At 35.4% G+C, this 14,668-nt stretch overlaps 2 protein-coding genes and 1 non-coding gene across 3 annotated transcripts; 1 reads left to right on the forward strand and 2 right to left on the reverse strand.

Annotated features, from left to right (window-relative positions):
* Nucleotides 1-203: 203 nt before the first annotated feature.
* On the reverse strand, nucleotides 204-11,746 carry LOC149012448 (uncharacterized). Its single transcript, XM_089157607.1, has 3 exons — nucleotides 11,677-11,746; nucleotides 6,013-6,074; nucleotides 204-2,546 (listed from the first exon to the last, which is right to left on the reverse strand). The coding sequence occupies exons 1-3, from the start codon at nucleotides 11,744-11,746 to the stop codon at nucleotides 204-206; spliced, it is 2,475 nt and encodes an 824-aa protein (XP_089013733.1).
* On the forward strand, nucleotides 1,960-2,061 carry LOC149012449 (small nucleolar RNA R71). The gene has a single exon (XR_016174190.1). It is a non-coding gene; the product is annotated as a small nucleolar RNA R71 (small nucleolar RNA).
* LOC149012450 (transcription factor HHO3-like) lies at nucleotides 11,155-14,428 on the reverse strand. The gene is made up of 5 exons (XM_089160113.1): nucleotides 14,057-14,428; nucleotides 13,606-13,865; nucleotides 13,207-13,513; nucleotides 13,030-13,106; nucleotides 11,155-12,262 (listed from the first exon to the last, which is right to left on the reverse strand). The coding sequence occupies exons 1-5, from the start codon at nucleotides 14,187-14,189 to the stop codon at nucleotides 11,900-11,902; spliced, it is 1,140 nt and encodes a 379-aa protein (XP_089016239.1). The 5' UTR covers nucleotides 14,190-14,428; the 3' UTR covers nucleotides 11,155-11,899.
* Nucleotides 14,429-14,668: the final 240 nt, after the last annotated feature.

Genomic DNA, 14,668 nt, shown 5'->3' on the forward strand with positions numbered 1-14,668 from the left:
AAAATTTTATGGAAAAAGAAACAAAAAAACATCGAATCTAAAAAAATTAACAATTGAAAAATCAAAGTAGTAAGGAAAAACTTTGGGTTGCCTCCCAAACAGCGCTTGCATCATAGTTCGCAGCCGAACTACCCCCAACTTTAGGTCAAAGATAAGAGTGACTTCTGGGGGTTGAAGCCACTTCCAAAGTAGTGATTAAGTTACTAGCCATGGTCCTCAGTAGGAAATTTGTCAACATATATAGGTGATAAAGCTTCTAACTGCATCTCACATTCGGAAATTCCTTTATTTTCTGCATTTGTCACACCTACCAAATAAACCTCAACTGGATCAACTGGATAGCTTATTTGAAATACCTCCTTTGTGCACCTCTCAATAGAGTCAATTCTGAAGCAGTTATTTGCTTCATTTGGAAACTTGATGGCCTTGAATACATTGAATGTGATCTTTTCATCTTGTACTCTCATAGTAAGTTCACCTGTTTGAAGATCAATCAAGGTCCTCCCAGTCGCCAAGAATGGCCTACCAAGAATAATGGGTATGTCTTGATCTTCTTCTATATCCAATACTAAGAAATCCGCTGGAAATATAAACTTGTCCACTTTAACCAAGACGTCTTCAATGATTCCCCTTGGATATTTAATCGACCTATCTGCCATTTGAAGTGATACTGTGGTAGGTTTAGCTTCTCCAAGGCCTAGTTTCCTGAAAATAGATAGAGGCATCAAATTAATACTAGCACCAATATCACATAAAGCCTTATTAAAATGAATATTTCCTATAGTGCATGGTATTGTGAAACTCCTTGGATCTTTTAGCTTAGGTGGAAGCTTCAGCTGCAGAATAGCACTGCATTCCTCTGTCAATGCCACAGTCTCATAATCTTTAAGTTTCCTCTTGTTAGCAAGAATGTCTCTTATAAACTTGACATAACTCGGCATTTGTTCCAAAGCATCTGCAAAAGGAATATTAATATGCAATTTTTTAAATACATCAAGAAATTTAGAAAATTGTTTATCTAGTTTCTGCTTCCTGAACCGCTGAGGATATGGAATGGGTGGATTATAAGGTGGTGGATTGTCTGGAAACAATTTGGATTTTGGCTTCTCCTCCTCCTTAACGTATTCCTCTGCATCTTTTTGCTCATCATGAACCGCTTTTGAAGAGGGTTCAATTACTACAGCTTTCTTGAAAGGTTCCTCTAATACTTTTCCACTTCGAAGCTCAATAGCATTTGCATACTCTCTAGGATTTGTCTCAGTATTACTAGGCAGTGATCCTTTTTGCCTTTGATTCATCCCATGGGCGATTTGCCCCATTTGTACTTCCAAATTTTTAATGGATGCAAAAAGATTCTGATTGGTGGTCTCTTGCTTCTGCATAAATTGTGAAGAAACTGTAGCCATTTTTTCAATAGCATCTTCCAATGGAGTCTTCTTCTGAAATGATTGAGCTTGTTGATTTTCAGGTTGTCTTTCAGTATCTTGATTGTTTTTCCATCCAAAATTTGGATGGTTTCTCCACCCTGGATTGTATGTGTTGGAATATGGATTGCTCTGTCGATTAAAGTTCCCCACATATTTTGCTTGCTCTAACTGATTTTGCTCAAAAGGATTAGCCATTTGACATTCATTGCTATAATGTGTTCCCTCACAATAGTTGCATATCACAGTTGGAGGTTTGGTGCCTTGAGTTGCTAACAACCCTACTTGCTTTGTTAATGCTTCAAGTTGGACAGCCACGGCAGTCATGGGATCAATTTCATTCCTCTGCAAAACTCTTCTTGGGGCAACTCTATCCCTTGGCCTTTGATATGCATTTGAGGCCATAACATCCAAAAGATCAAAAATTTCTGTTGGATCCTTGTTCATGATTGATCCTCCTGCTGCAGCATCTACTAATGTTCTTGTGGAATTAGATAGACCATCATAAAAAATCTGAATTTGCCTCCATTGCTCTATTCCGTGGTGTGGACATTTCCTTAGCAAGTCCTTGAATCTTTCCCATGCGTCAAATAGTGTTTCCGAATCATACTGCAAAAAAATAGAAATATCTGTTAATAAACTAGCAGTCTTAGATGGTGGAAAGAATTTTACCAAAAATTTTTGAGCCATTTGATCCCAAGTAGTGATGGATCCTGGTTGTAGAGAATGCAACCAACTCTTAGCGTTGTCCCTTAATGAGAAAGGGAACAATCTCAATCTTATGGCATCATCAGTAACGCCATTGCTCTTAAATGTGTCGCAAATGTCCAAGAACCCATCAATGTGAAGATTTGGGTCTTCACTAGGCAATCCAGAAAATTGATTATTTTGCACCATTGTAATGATAGCAGGCTTGATTTCAAAATTGTTAGCTGCTACAGGTGGACGCCTTATAGCTGTCCTATTATCTCTCACAGTTGGCGCAACATACTCTCCCAAAGTCTTGCGCCTTGGTGCTTCAACTTCAAGCGGTGGTGGATTATTTTCATGATCCCATTGCTCTAGAAGTGGAAGATGAATTTGTTCTATCTTTCTTTGCTTTTGAGTTCCTTCGACAAGTTGCTTCAATTTCAGGATCAAAAGGATGTAAATTATCGTTTCCTCTCCTTCTCATGCAAAATCAGTAGGACCTGAAAAAACTCCAATTCACAACTAAAAAATAAAATAAAATAAAATAATAGAAAAGAATAAAATGAAAAATAAAAGAATTCAAATTAAAACTAGCAATAATTGATATTGATATTAATCTAATAGTCCCCGGCAACGGCGCCAAAAACTTGTTGTGAAAAAGTACAACGCAAGTGTACGTTGTCGTAACAAGTAATATAATGATAAAAGATCGATCCCTCGAAGACTATAGATTAAGTACCAAATTAATTATACCAATTTTATTTGAACAAATAATAAGGAAGATAATTATTCTAGACTATATTGCAAATTGAAAGTTAAATTGAGATTATTAATTGCTAAAGACCTAGGGGTCAGATTTCACCATAACTAAGCATTCCCACCCTTTTCTCCCTCTTTATAATTTGAGAAATATTTTCCTGATTGATAGTCGAGATTCCCTTTCCTATCTATTAGTCTCTCTCGAGTACTAATAGAAATTCCCTCAATTGCTAACCCACTATATTTCTATGTGGGTTACAACAACTGAGAAATCATTAAATTCTGTGGATTCCCATGTAACAACTACACAAACCATGTAAGTATATCTCTATCCTACATGTAATTCATGGCTTTTACTCCAATGAACTAAACACATAAATCCCCTCTCAGTTCATTATGATTAACAAATCAGTTGATTAGTGGCCAATTAATCAAAAGCATGAAGAATAGAAGTAAAAACTCAATCAAAGGAAACAATATTCAAAATTATATTGATGAAGTCAAGAGTGGGAATTCAAAGATAGGCTACATCTGATCCCTAGAAAAACTAAATTAGTTCATACTAGAAACTAAAAACATTACAGAGGAGTTCAAGAACATTGAAAGAAGATCAAGAAAAACTTATTCCCAAGATTCAGATCTCCAAAGCAAACCAACGTCTCCTGGTTCGATCTCTCCGCTCCTCCAAAGCTCCAAAAACGTCCTCCCCCTCTTCCTGGAGTTTGCTCTCCTTTTATAGATTAATTAAACTCAGAGTTTGAATCAAACTCAGAGTTCTTGTCTGACTTAACCAAGGAGTGTCTTGACGTATGAATCGGACTAACTTAGAGGTCTCCAATGCATAATCCCACCGTTGGATTTGAAGACCAAGAAGTCTTGAAGCTCTCCTCCAAAAATCAGCTCGATCGGACACCATATGACCATCCGATGAAGATCTTGATCAAAACTGGACAGAGACACTCAAAATCGGGATTCTTCTCTCCTTCTTATTTGAATTGGATTCTTCTTCCTCTTTTCCCTTCTTTGATCAAATCCTAAATAGGAAATAAAACGTAGAAGCATGCAAGGACTCATTCTCTTTATGTTTTTGACTTGAAGTAGGACTCTTGCAATAATACCCAGATTTGATTGATAATTTCCTACACGTAAAAGTAATAAATCTTGATTAAAATTTGTTAGGAAATATATAAAATCACCAAAATTATAGAAATTAAAGGAAAGGGTGCAACATATTCATTTTCATATCATATTAGGGTAAATTGATATAAAACAATTGTAAATACATGGAAATATAATAAATTAATCATATAAAATAATATGTATGAAATCAACTTATCCCCCCCCAACAAAAACAAAAAACAAAAAAAAAAAAAAAAAAAAAAAAAAAAAAAAAAAAAAAAAAAAAAAAAAAAAAAATAAAAAAAAAAAAAAAATTAAAAAAAAAAAAAAAAAAAAAAAAAAAAAAAAAAAACAAAAATTTTTTAAAAAAAAAAAAAAAAAAAAAAAAAAAATCAAAAAAAAAACAAAAAAAATTCCCCCCTTCTTTAAAAAGGGGCGGCGTCCCCTCCCCCACGAAAGCCAACATATAATGTGGTAGGGTGCAAATGGATATATCGTGTCAAACAAAAATCTGATGGCACCATTGATCGATTCAAGGCACGCCTAGTGGCAAAGGGTTTTCATCAATAAGCTAGTGTTGATTATGATGATACTTTCAGCCTTGTTGTCAAACCAACCATTGTTCGCACCGTCTTATCAATTGCAGTGAGCAACAATTGGAAAATTAATCAACTGGATGTTACAAATGTTTTTCTCCATGGTGTCTTAGATGAAGAGGTATTTATGATGCAACCACAATGATTCATTGATTCACAATACCCCAATCATGTATGCTGCTTACACAAGGCGATTTATGGTCTCAAACAAGCACCATGTGCTTGATTCCAACGGTTCACCACATTTCTCTTGGGGCTAGGATTTTATGCATCTACAATAGACTCATCCTTGTTTGTCAACAATCAAACCAATTTTCGGATGTACCTTCTCCTCTATGTTGATGATATAATACTCACAGCTAACTCATCTGCATATATAGCATCTCTCCTCCACAACTTAGGGACTGAATTTGCTATGAAGAATCTTGGCAACATCCATTATTTTTTGGGAGTTCATGCAACACGTACCTCTACCTCTTCATCTCTCAGTCAAAATATATTTCAAATATATTAACAAGAACAAAAATGACTGAAGCAAAACCAATAGCTTCTCCTACTACTGCTAGTTCCAAGTTATCTGCCCATGATGGTGATCCCTATGATGATGTTACTTTTTAGAGAAGCATAGTTCGTGCTCTACAGTATTTGAGTCTCACACGGCCAGATATTACTTACTCGGTTAATCAAGTATGCCAACATATGCACTCTCCACGCATTCCTCATTGGGAGGCTGTTAAACGGATACTACGCTATCTTAAAGGGACTATCAATCAAGGACTTCTAATCACCAAGGGCTCATCCTTCCCCATTACTGCTTATGTCGATTGGGCAGGCGATGTTGATGATAAATGATCTGTCACTAGCTACTGTATTTACTTAGGGCCAAACCTAATATCTTGGGTAGCAAAGAAACAATCTGTCGTTTCAAGCTCAAGTACAGAGTCTGAGTATCGTGCCCTTGCCACTGCTGCTAAATTATCTTGGATTCGCCAACTTCTTAAAGATTTATGCATCTTCATCTGCAATGCACCACTCATTTGGTGTGATAATATAGGTGCTACCAGTCTTGCAGCCAATCCTGTTTTTCATGCACGGACAAAGCACATTGAAGTGGATTATCATTTTATTCGGGACCGTGTGACTCGCAAGGATTTGCAGGTGTAGTATGTCTCCACTCATGATCAAATTGCAGACTTATTCACCAAAGGCTTAATTGCATCACGGTTCAAGAAGTTACAGGCCAAACTCAATGTGACAGATAGTCCCATCAGTTTGAGAGAGGGTATTAACCAACTCAATGAAACGTGAAGCACTTGGTCTCTAAATCCAACCTTACCCAGTCTTCTTGAGTTTCACCTTATCTCAACTATTGAGTTTCACCTGATTCAAACCTCTCTCGATCAGTTCTACTTCATCTCACCTACCTTGTAACCACTGTAGTCTCCAATAGAGTTAAAACTCTTTCTCTGCTGTATATAAAGAGAATCTGTAATGTGAAAGCAATCAAGTAAATAACTTCAACAATAGAAGCAAGTCTTTTATTAATCAAAATCATGAAGCTATGAGTTTGACTTCTTTTCTTCCTCTTTCTTGACGCTTAATTGTCAAGAAAGTATTGGTTCCTAGTAAATAAAGGGTCTAACTCTACTGTCTTTATATTTTTATTTAGACGCTAAGAGAGAAAAATTAAAGATAATTGAATCAAATACATATTTTAATATCTTTATTTTGTGCACTTAAGACAGTCTTTCCCTTCCTCTTTCTTGGTCTATTCATTATTAGTGAAATATTTGTTTTTTAGGAGGTTATGAATTTGACTCTACCATCTTTATTTTTTTTTTTTCACTCAATAAAAAAAAATAATAGTTAGAAAAGGTTGTGTAGAAAAACTATCTCTTATACTCTATAACTGGTCATGAAGGATTAAAAGGTTAATTTTAAAAGATGAAAAACTCCCATTTGACAAATGAGATCCTTTGTTTGATAAAAAGAAGTAGAATGGTTCCCTTCCCACACCCTTTTTCTTTTTCTTTTTCTTTTTTTGGTAGAACCCACACCCTTTTTCACTCAATCACTCATATACAAAAGCTGAAGCAATTGGCATGCCTCCTCATTGAGTATACAAAATCTACTAAATGTCACTGGACCACTTGACCAATATCACCTACCTTTCTATATGTACTAATAATGTACTACATACCCTTATCACTTTCTGATATGTCCAAAAATATACGGCCTCTTGATCACGCATGCTAGAGTTTTTGTAAGTATATAATAGAACTTTTACTAAGTCTTTCTTTTTTCTTTTCTTAGGTTATACCTAACCATTGATATCCATCCATATCTCGCGTCAAAGTTTAATAAAAAGATAATTGATATTATAAAGTAAAAGGAGTAAGCAAGCCTAGTCTTCACAACTTTGTTTAAAAATCCAAAGTAGATCGAAATTAATAAATTAATTGTCAAGTGTCTCTTCAAATCTTGATTGGAAAGAATGGTGAAACAAAAACATTTGGATACTTCGATTGGTTTGTCTTGTTAATAGATTGTATGCTTTTTAGAAGGTATTTCAGATCGTGATTAAGGTAGGATATCAGAGTATGCACAAGTAAGCTGTCTTGTGAGTAGAATGCAAACATTCAAGAAGATCAGGAGTTAAATTCTATTACCTTTCACTTTTTTTTTTTGGGTTATCTTTTCCTTCTGTTCCTTTATATTAGATATGATTGATATGACCAATTAAACATGTATAGTTAGATATTAATATCTAACGCTTCTATGTAAGTATTGGGATCGTGTACCCACAAAGGTAAAGGACTTATTTGCTTTCCTTATACTCGGATAGAGGATTTTGCTCTCCTTATACTCCTCTACTATACATTTACTATACATTGAGGAAGATGATACAACTTTAAATAGTGACATAACCTATTTGAATAGAGAATCAAGACTCGAACGTAATAGGGTACTAGATATAATGGGGCCAGCCCTCTTCTTTAACCAGAAGAGGGTTGGGCTTTCAAGGTTAAGAAATTGAGTGTTTACAGAAGAAAGAACAGCATATGGTAGTCATTACTTCCATCTAGATGCATAAGAGTGAAATTGTAATCTAGCATTTTTAATAGTCACTCAATGTTTCAATTAACAAATTAGTCAAATGTACCCGAGAAAAAAAATCAGATCATTTTTACCCCTAAAATTAACTATCTTGACATATTAATCAATTGTCATCTCTTTCTGCAACCCTATCTTCTCAGTTTGGTTAGTTATATAAACCCAAACTCAGTTTTGACTAGTTTTGTTAACTAAACAATCAGTGGTTATTTGTAAAGGAAGACTTAAAAGTAACTAATTATGTAATTATTTATTTATTTATTTATAACTAGAAAAGCAGGAGAGAGAAAATCTCCTGTTAATTAGACAACTAAAATATCAGAAAACCAAGAGAGAAACCTCTTATTAAAGTGATCCAAGCGCTGATATCTATTAAATATGATCGAGATAACCAACTAAATATGGATTATCTTATATTGATACCTAAAGCGGAGTTGGGTTTTCATTAGTCAAGAGATGGTGATTTCTGCAAAATACATTAGGGATCAGAAGAACACTACTTGGTCATCCAGTGCGTCCAGATACATAAGCGCTTAACTATAATCTATCTCATCCATATGCTCGTGCTCCAAACCCTAATATCTATTGAATATCATTGATACAACCGATTAACACTAAAATGATACTTCTTCAAAGGTTCTAAAGGGTAATGGGTCCGATGCCCAGATTTTAGTAGAAGTGGGTAGGGTTTGGAAGTTGAAGGAATAATGGGTTAATTATAATGAATTTGAAAAATTTTGGGACATCCTAAGATAATAAACCAAAAGCATAGACACCCTCAAAATTATATCAAATTGGTAATTACCTCTGTTGTTTTGTTAGAACTGTGATCTTGAGTATCTCCAAGTTTAGGGTTTTTTTTCTCTTCTTTTTCCTCACCTTTTTAAATAAATTTACAAATAAGGAGAAACGATACTATCCATGCATAATCCATCTCATTCATATGTCTGAGTCAGTAATATGAATAAGTCTTACATTTGATGCCTTGCACACACCCATGCTTTGCGTTTAGATACATAAATTTAACATTATAATCCATCTTGATGCCTTGCACACCCTACTAAATGAGAAGTATTTATTTATTTGAAATACGCGATTTGTATATAGCGGATGAGAGTATTACATAAGCTATCTACAAGGGTCAAATCCATTGCTTCTTCACTAAAAGGTCTGAGTCTTACCAGTCGACCAATATAACTTTCGAACAAGTGTGATTTGATCTAAGCTAGTTAGATAGAATCAATTATGATTAATTTCCTTTTTTCCCAATACTAATGGTTTTTCATCAAGTCTCTCCTCATAATTGAGGAGTTTAGATCATGCTCTTGTATAAGGACGTTCAAATGCTTCCCGAACTAACCATATAGAATCCACCATCAGACCAACAATGAGTAAGAGTAGATTTCATTTCCAATGCATTGAATTCCTTGTGATTGGTTTTTGAAGAGTCTAGAACATTTTTGGATTAATACATGATCTAGATTGATCATTGAAGAGATACTCAGTCGGTGATGATCGGCACCTCTCAATGAAGAAGTCATGGGTTTGACTCTCTTTATAGTGTATATAATAATTCCCACCCTCTAATATTATACATATACTAAGTTTTCAAACATAAATAAATAAATACATGTTCTAGATTTCATGATGAGAAACTTTCAAAGATTTGATCCATACATTCAATGGTAGAGCTAAAGTCACTGCTACTTGACTATTCAAGTTATTAGTGGCCATTTTAGATTTTATTTTTTAACTTTTATACTTTTTTTATTTTTGGATAGAAGCCATTTTGGATTGTTGAGATGAAAAAGGTTTGTGCAACTCCATTAATTGTTTTTTTCCCGATATTTCAAAGATATTCTTAATGAGTTTGGATCTTCTTACACACTTGGAAAAGAAAATTTTCAATCTACATAGTTTGATTTTTATCATATGTCCAAACATAAAGAAGATGATGTTTTATATCAGGAATGGGGTGCTACATAATATAAGACAGAGCTTCGCCCTTGGCTTTGAGGAGTTTCAAACTTTCACGTCTTACTTTGAGGTGTTTGTTTTTTAACCAAATGAGCGATCCCCCGAGGTTTATATTTTTAATAAATTAGTTAAATAGAACTTAACGTCATCAATCACCATTATTACCAAAAAGAAGGTCTTGCATTGAGATTGACACATGTCAAGAATCCAACTATTTATGTTGGAATATCTCCTCTTCATGTGAGTAAAGGATCCAGATCGGTCTTTAATTATCATTTTCTCTTAATAGCCGTGCTTATCACGGTGTCTCTGAGAACTATATATTGACCTTACAAATTCTCTCATATAAAATGTAACTCATAAATAACATCTAATATATTATTAATTACGGAGTTTGAGATTATTACATATTCTTCTAAAGAGAGTCGAATACATAAGTCATGATCTCTTCACTAAGAAATATAAGGTTATTTCAGATTTTGTCGGCTTATTGCACCTTTTTTCTTTTCCTTCAAAGATGTCTAATTCATAAAGCCAATAGAGTAGTGATTTATATGTGGTTCCACCTATGTCAAAGTTGGGAAAGTTTCTAGTTTTCTTCTTTGGCAAGGGGTGGGGTTGGGGTGGATTGGTGGAGGTAGAAGCTTCCATTGGCCTTTCAACCCAACGAAAGGTCACTTGTATTATTAATTATTATTTCTTCAAATCCAACCAAAAATCCACGTTTCATGTCTATGCCTTATTTCATACTCTTGAAGGAATTAAACAAACACTAAAATACCAAATCCAGCTTAGTGGAAACAATTAATTAAATACTGTCCCTACATGTTAAGATTCTTAAACAGGTTTAAAACATTATCTTATTTTTTTTTGTTTTTTTTTGTTTTAATTTTTTTTTTTTTTTTGTTTTTTTTTTTTTTTTTTTTTTTTTTTTTTTTTTTTTTTTTTTTTTTTTTTTTTTTTTTTTTTGTTTGGGGGGGGGGGGGGTTTTTTTTGTTAGTGTGTTTGTTTGGGGCCCCCCCCCCCCGCGAAAATCCCCTTTGTGGCGCGGGTTTTTTTCCGTTCCCCATCAAAGGCCCTTATCAAATGATTATAACCATCCAATCCAAATTATTATTATCATATTCTCAATCACTTTGATTATTTTTGCTTTTTTTAGTTATGAGATCCCTTTGAAACTTTCACAACAATTTAATAAATCAGATTCATCAACATCAACCATGGGCGGTTTGAGAAAATTTCTAATCAGCCATCATGGGAAATATTTATTTATCTAATTATTGGCAACATATCCATTATTTTAATTAATCACTACCTAAGAAGGAAAGCATTTTCTTATCTATTATATTAAATTGAGAGGGGATGGTTTTTAGGGTTTAGAATCAGAATATTCTCCTTGTGTTCCTTGCTTTGAAGATCACTTTTAAAAAAAAAAATGGTAGAATCTGCTCACATGGATAGTAGTTTGCATTATTGGCATATATGGCCATTTGGGTAGGTGGGAATATCTGGAATATTCGAAGAGGTCCATATGTGTTTGAGGTTCATACAAAAGATTTATTAAAAAATTATAATAAATACTTTTCTTTGTAAACTTAATAAAGAATATTTCTTGGGTGGTTGTCAAGATACGGAATTGTACCTGTGTATTTTTTTTTTAATTTGTGGATAGTTAATTTTCAATGCTAAAATGGAATCAATTCATTTAAAAAATGATCCAAACAAAATCAATTCAATTTCAAAAGATGTGGTTTATTTTCATCCACCTGTCACCCATCCGACGATCGAGAGACTACACAGAGAGGATCTAATACATAGTCATATGAACAGATTGGAAAAAGAAGGCAATTGGAAATGCAGTATGCCAGTACTCCCACGAGTCTATCTCTCTTCACATAATATGAGAAGACATATCTACCCCCACTTATATTGGGAAAGAAAGATACACACGTGGGAGTATTGATGCAGGAATTTATCATTAAAATTTGTAAAACTACAGTTTAAACATGAAACCCTAGAGACAGGCAGGCACTGCTGCTGCAGTGATGCCATGCCATGCCATGCCATCTTTCTTTCATGTTTTGTTTGTCAAGATACAAAACAAAGGTTGGACGATAAACATTACAAAACTTGTCATGACATTGTACGTACAGTCTTGGTTGGTTCGTTCTATACATGCAAAAATGAAGGAAGAAAAAGAACCAGCTAGCTAGCGAGCTATCAAGTTGGCGAAGCAGTAGTAGTGTGGGTGGAAGACGACGCTGCAGGTGAATTTGAATGACACTTTTCGTCGGCCGTTTGGCTACCCAACTCTTCCGACGTCGTCGTCGTCGACCGGGATCGCTGTGATTGTTTCATTGTTGCTGCAGGCAGAGAAGCCAACGGTGTAGCTACTGGAGAGTATACTCCATTAGCTGCTGCGGCAGCAACTCCACCCAACTCTCGTGTCGTCCCCGGCATTGCACCGTATTCCGGTGGAGGAACCCAGATGCCTCCCACCACCACAAACTGAGTCTGCTGGGTGTTGTTGCTGCCATTAGAAATTCCCGCTGAACGAGGTCGTCTTGTATGGAGACGATATTTCTGCAACAACGAATAAAATCATTTACATGAATTTATTAAAACCACATATAAATGGGTTTAATAATGTCAACAAAATGTCCCTTTTGTGGGATCCAGATCCTCTGCGTCCGGACAAGTCGTATAAAAATTCGGACACAGATGCACGCCCTACCCGCATGCAGAGGATCTTCATGTCTCAAGAGTTTGGAGAATGAAAAAAATTACACCTTAGACCAGTTGAAAGTTACATGGGATTTGAAAGAATTCATGTAGTAGTCCAGAAGGTCCGAGAGAAATCGCTGTATTTTAGTTGAGGAACAGTTCTAAGGTTTTTGATAAATGATGACATGTTCTAGAGCGTCCCAAAATTCATTTCCTACTTTACCCTCAACAAACATCAAAATGCCATTACCAACAAAAGGGACTGAAATCCGATTCCTCTTTGGGATTCTCCAACCTAGGATACCACCAGGTCATTTGAGATAAAACTTGTATGGAAAGATTCGCATCCAATAGAAAAGGACTAAATGATATTTGACATAAGTGGTCCCCACTCTTTCTTGTCGTTTAATTGAAGCAGATAGGGAGAGAGAAAAAGAGAATCCAAAAAAGGAATCTCTACAATTAAAAAAAATTATTAATTAGGAAACTCCGCCGACGCCCACGGCCCATGGCATCTCGCCAGGATTCTCCACGGCTACGTTTCTATCTACCTAACCCCCAATTTCAACTAATTTTGTAAACCAAACGGGAAAAACAGATAGAAATTATTCCACAAATTTACGAACCTGCAAATGACTTTTGACTTCGTCGTTTGTGAGCCCATCCACCTTCATCAACTCTCTAATTTGTTTAGGTGTTGCAGCTGTTAAAGAATCAAACTCAGAGGATTATTTTATACTCAGAAACAAAAGCAAAAATTGAATTTGATTTTTTTTTTATAGAGAATTAATTTTAATTCATACCATGAGAACCACCAAGTTGTTGAAGAGCTTGTAAGAACCGACGATGAAGCTCTGGCGACCAACATCTTCTGGGTTTCCTGTTTGAAGCTCCTTCTTTGTCTTCTTTTTCTTCTTTCTTACAACTATCACCTCCATTAATTACTGTATTATCAGTAGCAGTAGTTGTGCAACTGGTTGGGGCAGAAGATGGAATTGTAGAAATTGATGGTGATGGTGTAGTGACCCCTTTATGATTCTCCCTCTGGAAAGCATGAAATGCACCCGCAGTTTTCTTTGGTTCAATCAATGAAATGCTTTGTGTTTGATCCTGCAAACAAATTCTTCCCTACTTTAGAAAAAAGACTCAATTTTTTTAGCCCTCAAAACACAAGAATATCAGGAGGGTTATTCAATACAAACCTGTTTAGGTTGTGGATCTGAGTTTGTGTTCCAGAGTTGAACAGATCTTAACCAGTCCGGAAGGGGTTTATCTTTAGCATTTATATCTTCGCATTTGGGTTTGTTTTGAGATTCTTCTTCTTCACAGGAGCTTCGTTTTAAAGGAATAAATTCCTCTAACATGGGTCCTTCGCTTGATGTCTGTTCCGAACACTCAGATCTTCCTGGAAAATACTCTGCCGCAACGGCGGTTCCAAGTTGCTGCCGGCAAGCATCTATGGCTGAAATCACAAAAAAGAAAAAAACCCAACAACAGAATAAGCTACCATTAAATTAATTAATTCAAAACAAGTTTCAGACTTTTCCATTAAAATGGATAAAATTTGGCTGAAATTTCGTTAGACAAATTCAGAGGGGAAATAAGTATTTCCAGATGAGATGAGATGAGATGAAATGAAATGAAATGAAATACCTTGGGTGACAAGTTGCAGGCAGAGGGGAAGTTCGCGATGAAAGACTTGAATCTTACGACGTTCTTCTTCGAGGGATTCTACATATTCTCGACATCTCTGCATTCGCTCTGGGAAACCTTCCATTTTTAGCATGCTTTTGAAGGTCTGAACAGGGCTTTTTTGGATCGATCGAACAAAATATTTAAAGAGGAAGAGCGATGAACAGGACGACAAGGAGAAAGGGGAAAGGTGGGATCTTTGTACAGGTGGGATCTTAGTATATGGAATCAGAAGAGAATAAACTTCGAAAGAGAGATCAATTTTTTAAAGGGAGATAGATGGGAAGAGAGAGAGAGAGAAAGAGGAGAAGAGAGGAAAGGGATCGAAGGAAGGAAGGAAAGAAAGAAAGAAAGGGTGTTAACAAGGGAGTCGATGGCGGTGCGTCGCGTATATGACGTGAAACATTGAAGTGGGGTTGAATATTCGATAGAGTTGATTCCTTCATCGATAGGGTAGAATAATAAGGGTGTGTTCTGCCGCTGACGTAAGAGAGAGAGAAACACAGCTCTAGAGAGAGAAAGAGAGAGCAATAAAAGCAGGGAGATAAGATCGAAGACACCTTCCTCTGCTTT

This window comes from Hakea prostrata, chromosome 6 (assembly GCF_041222555.1).
Source record: "Hakea prostrata isolate BN-2017 chromosome 6, UWA_Hpros_2, whole genome shotgun sequence".
NCBI classification, from domain to species: Eukaryota; Viridiplantae; Streptophyta; class Magnoliopsida; order Proteales; family Proteaceae; genus Hakea; species Hakea prostrata.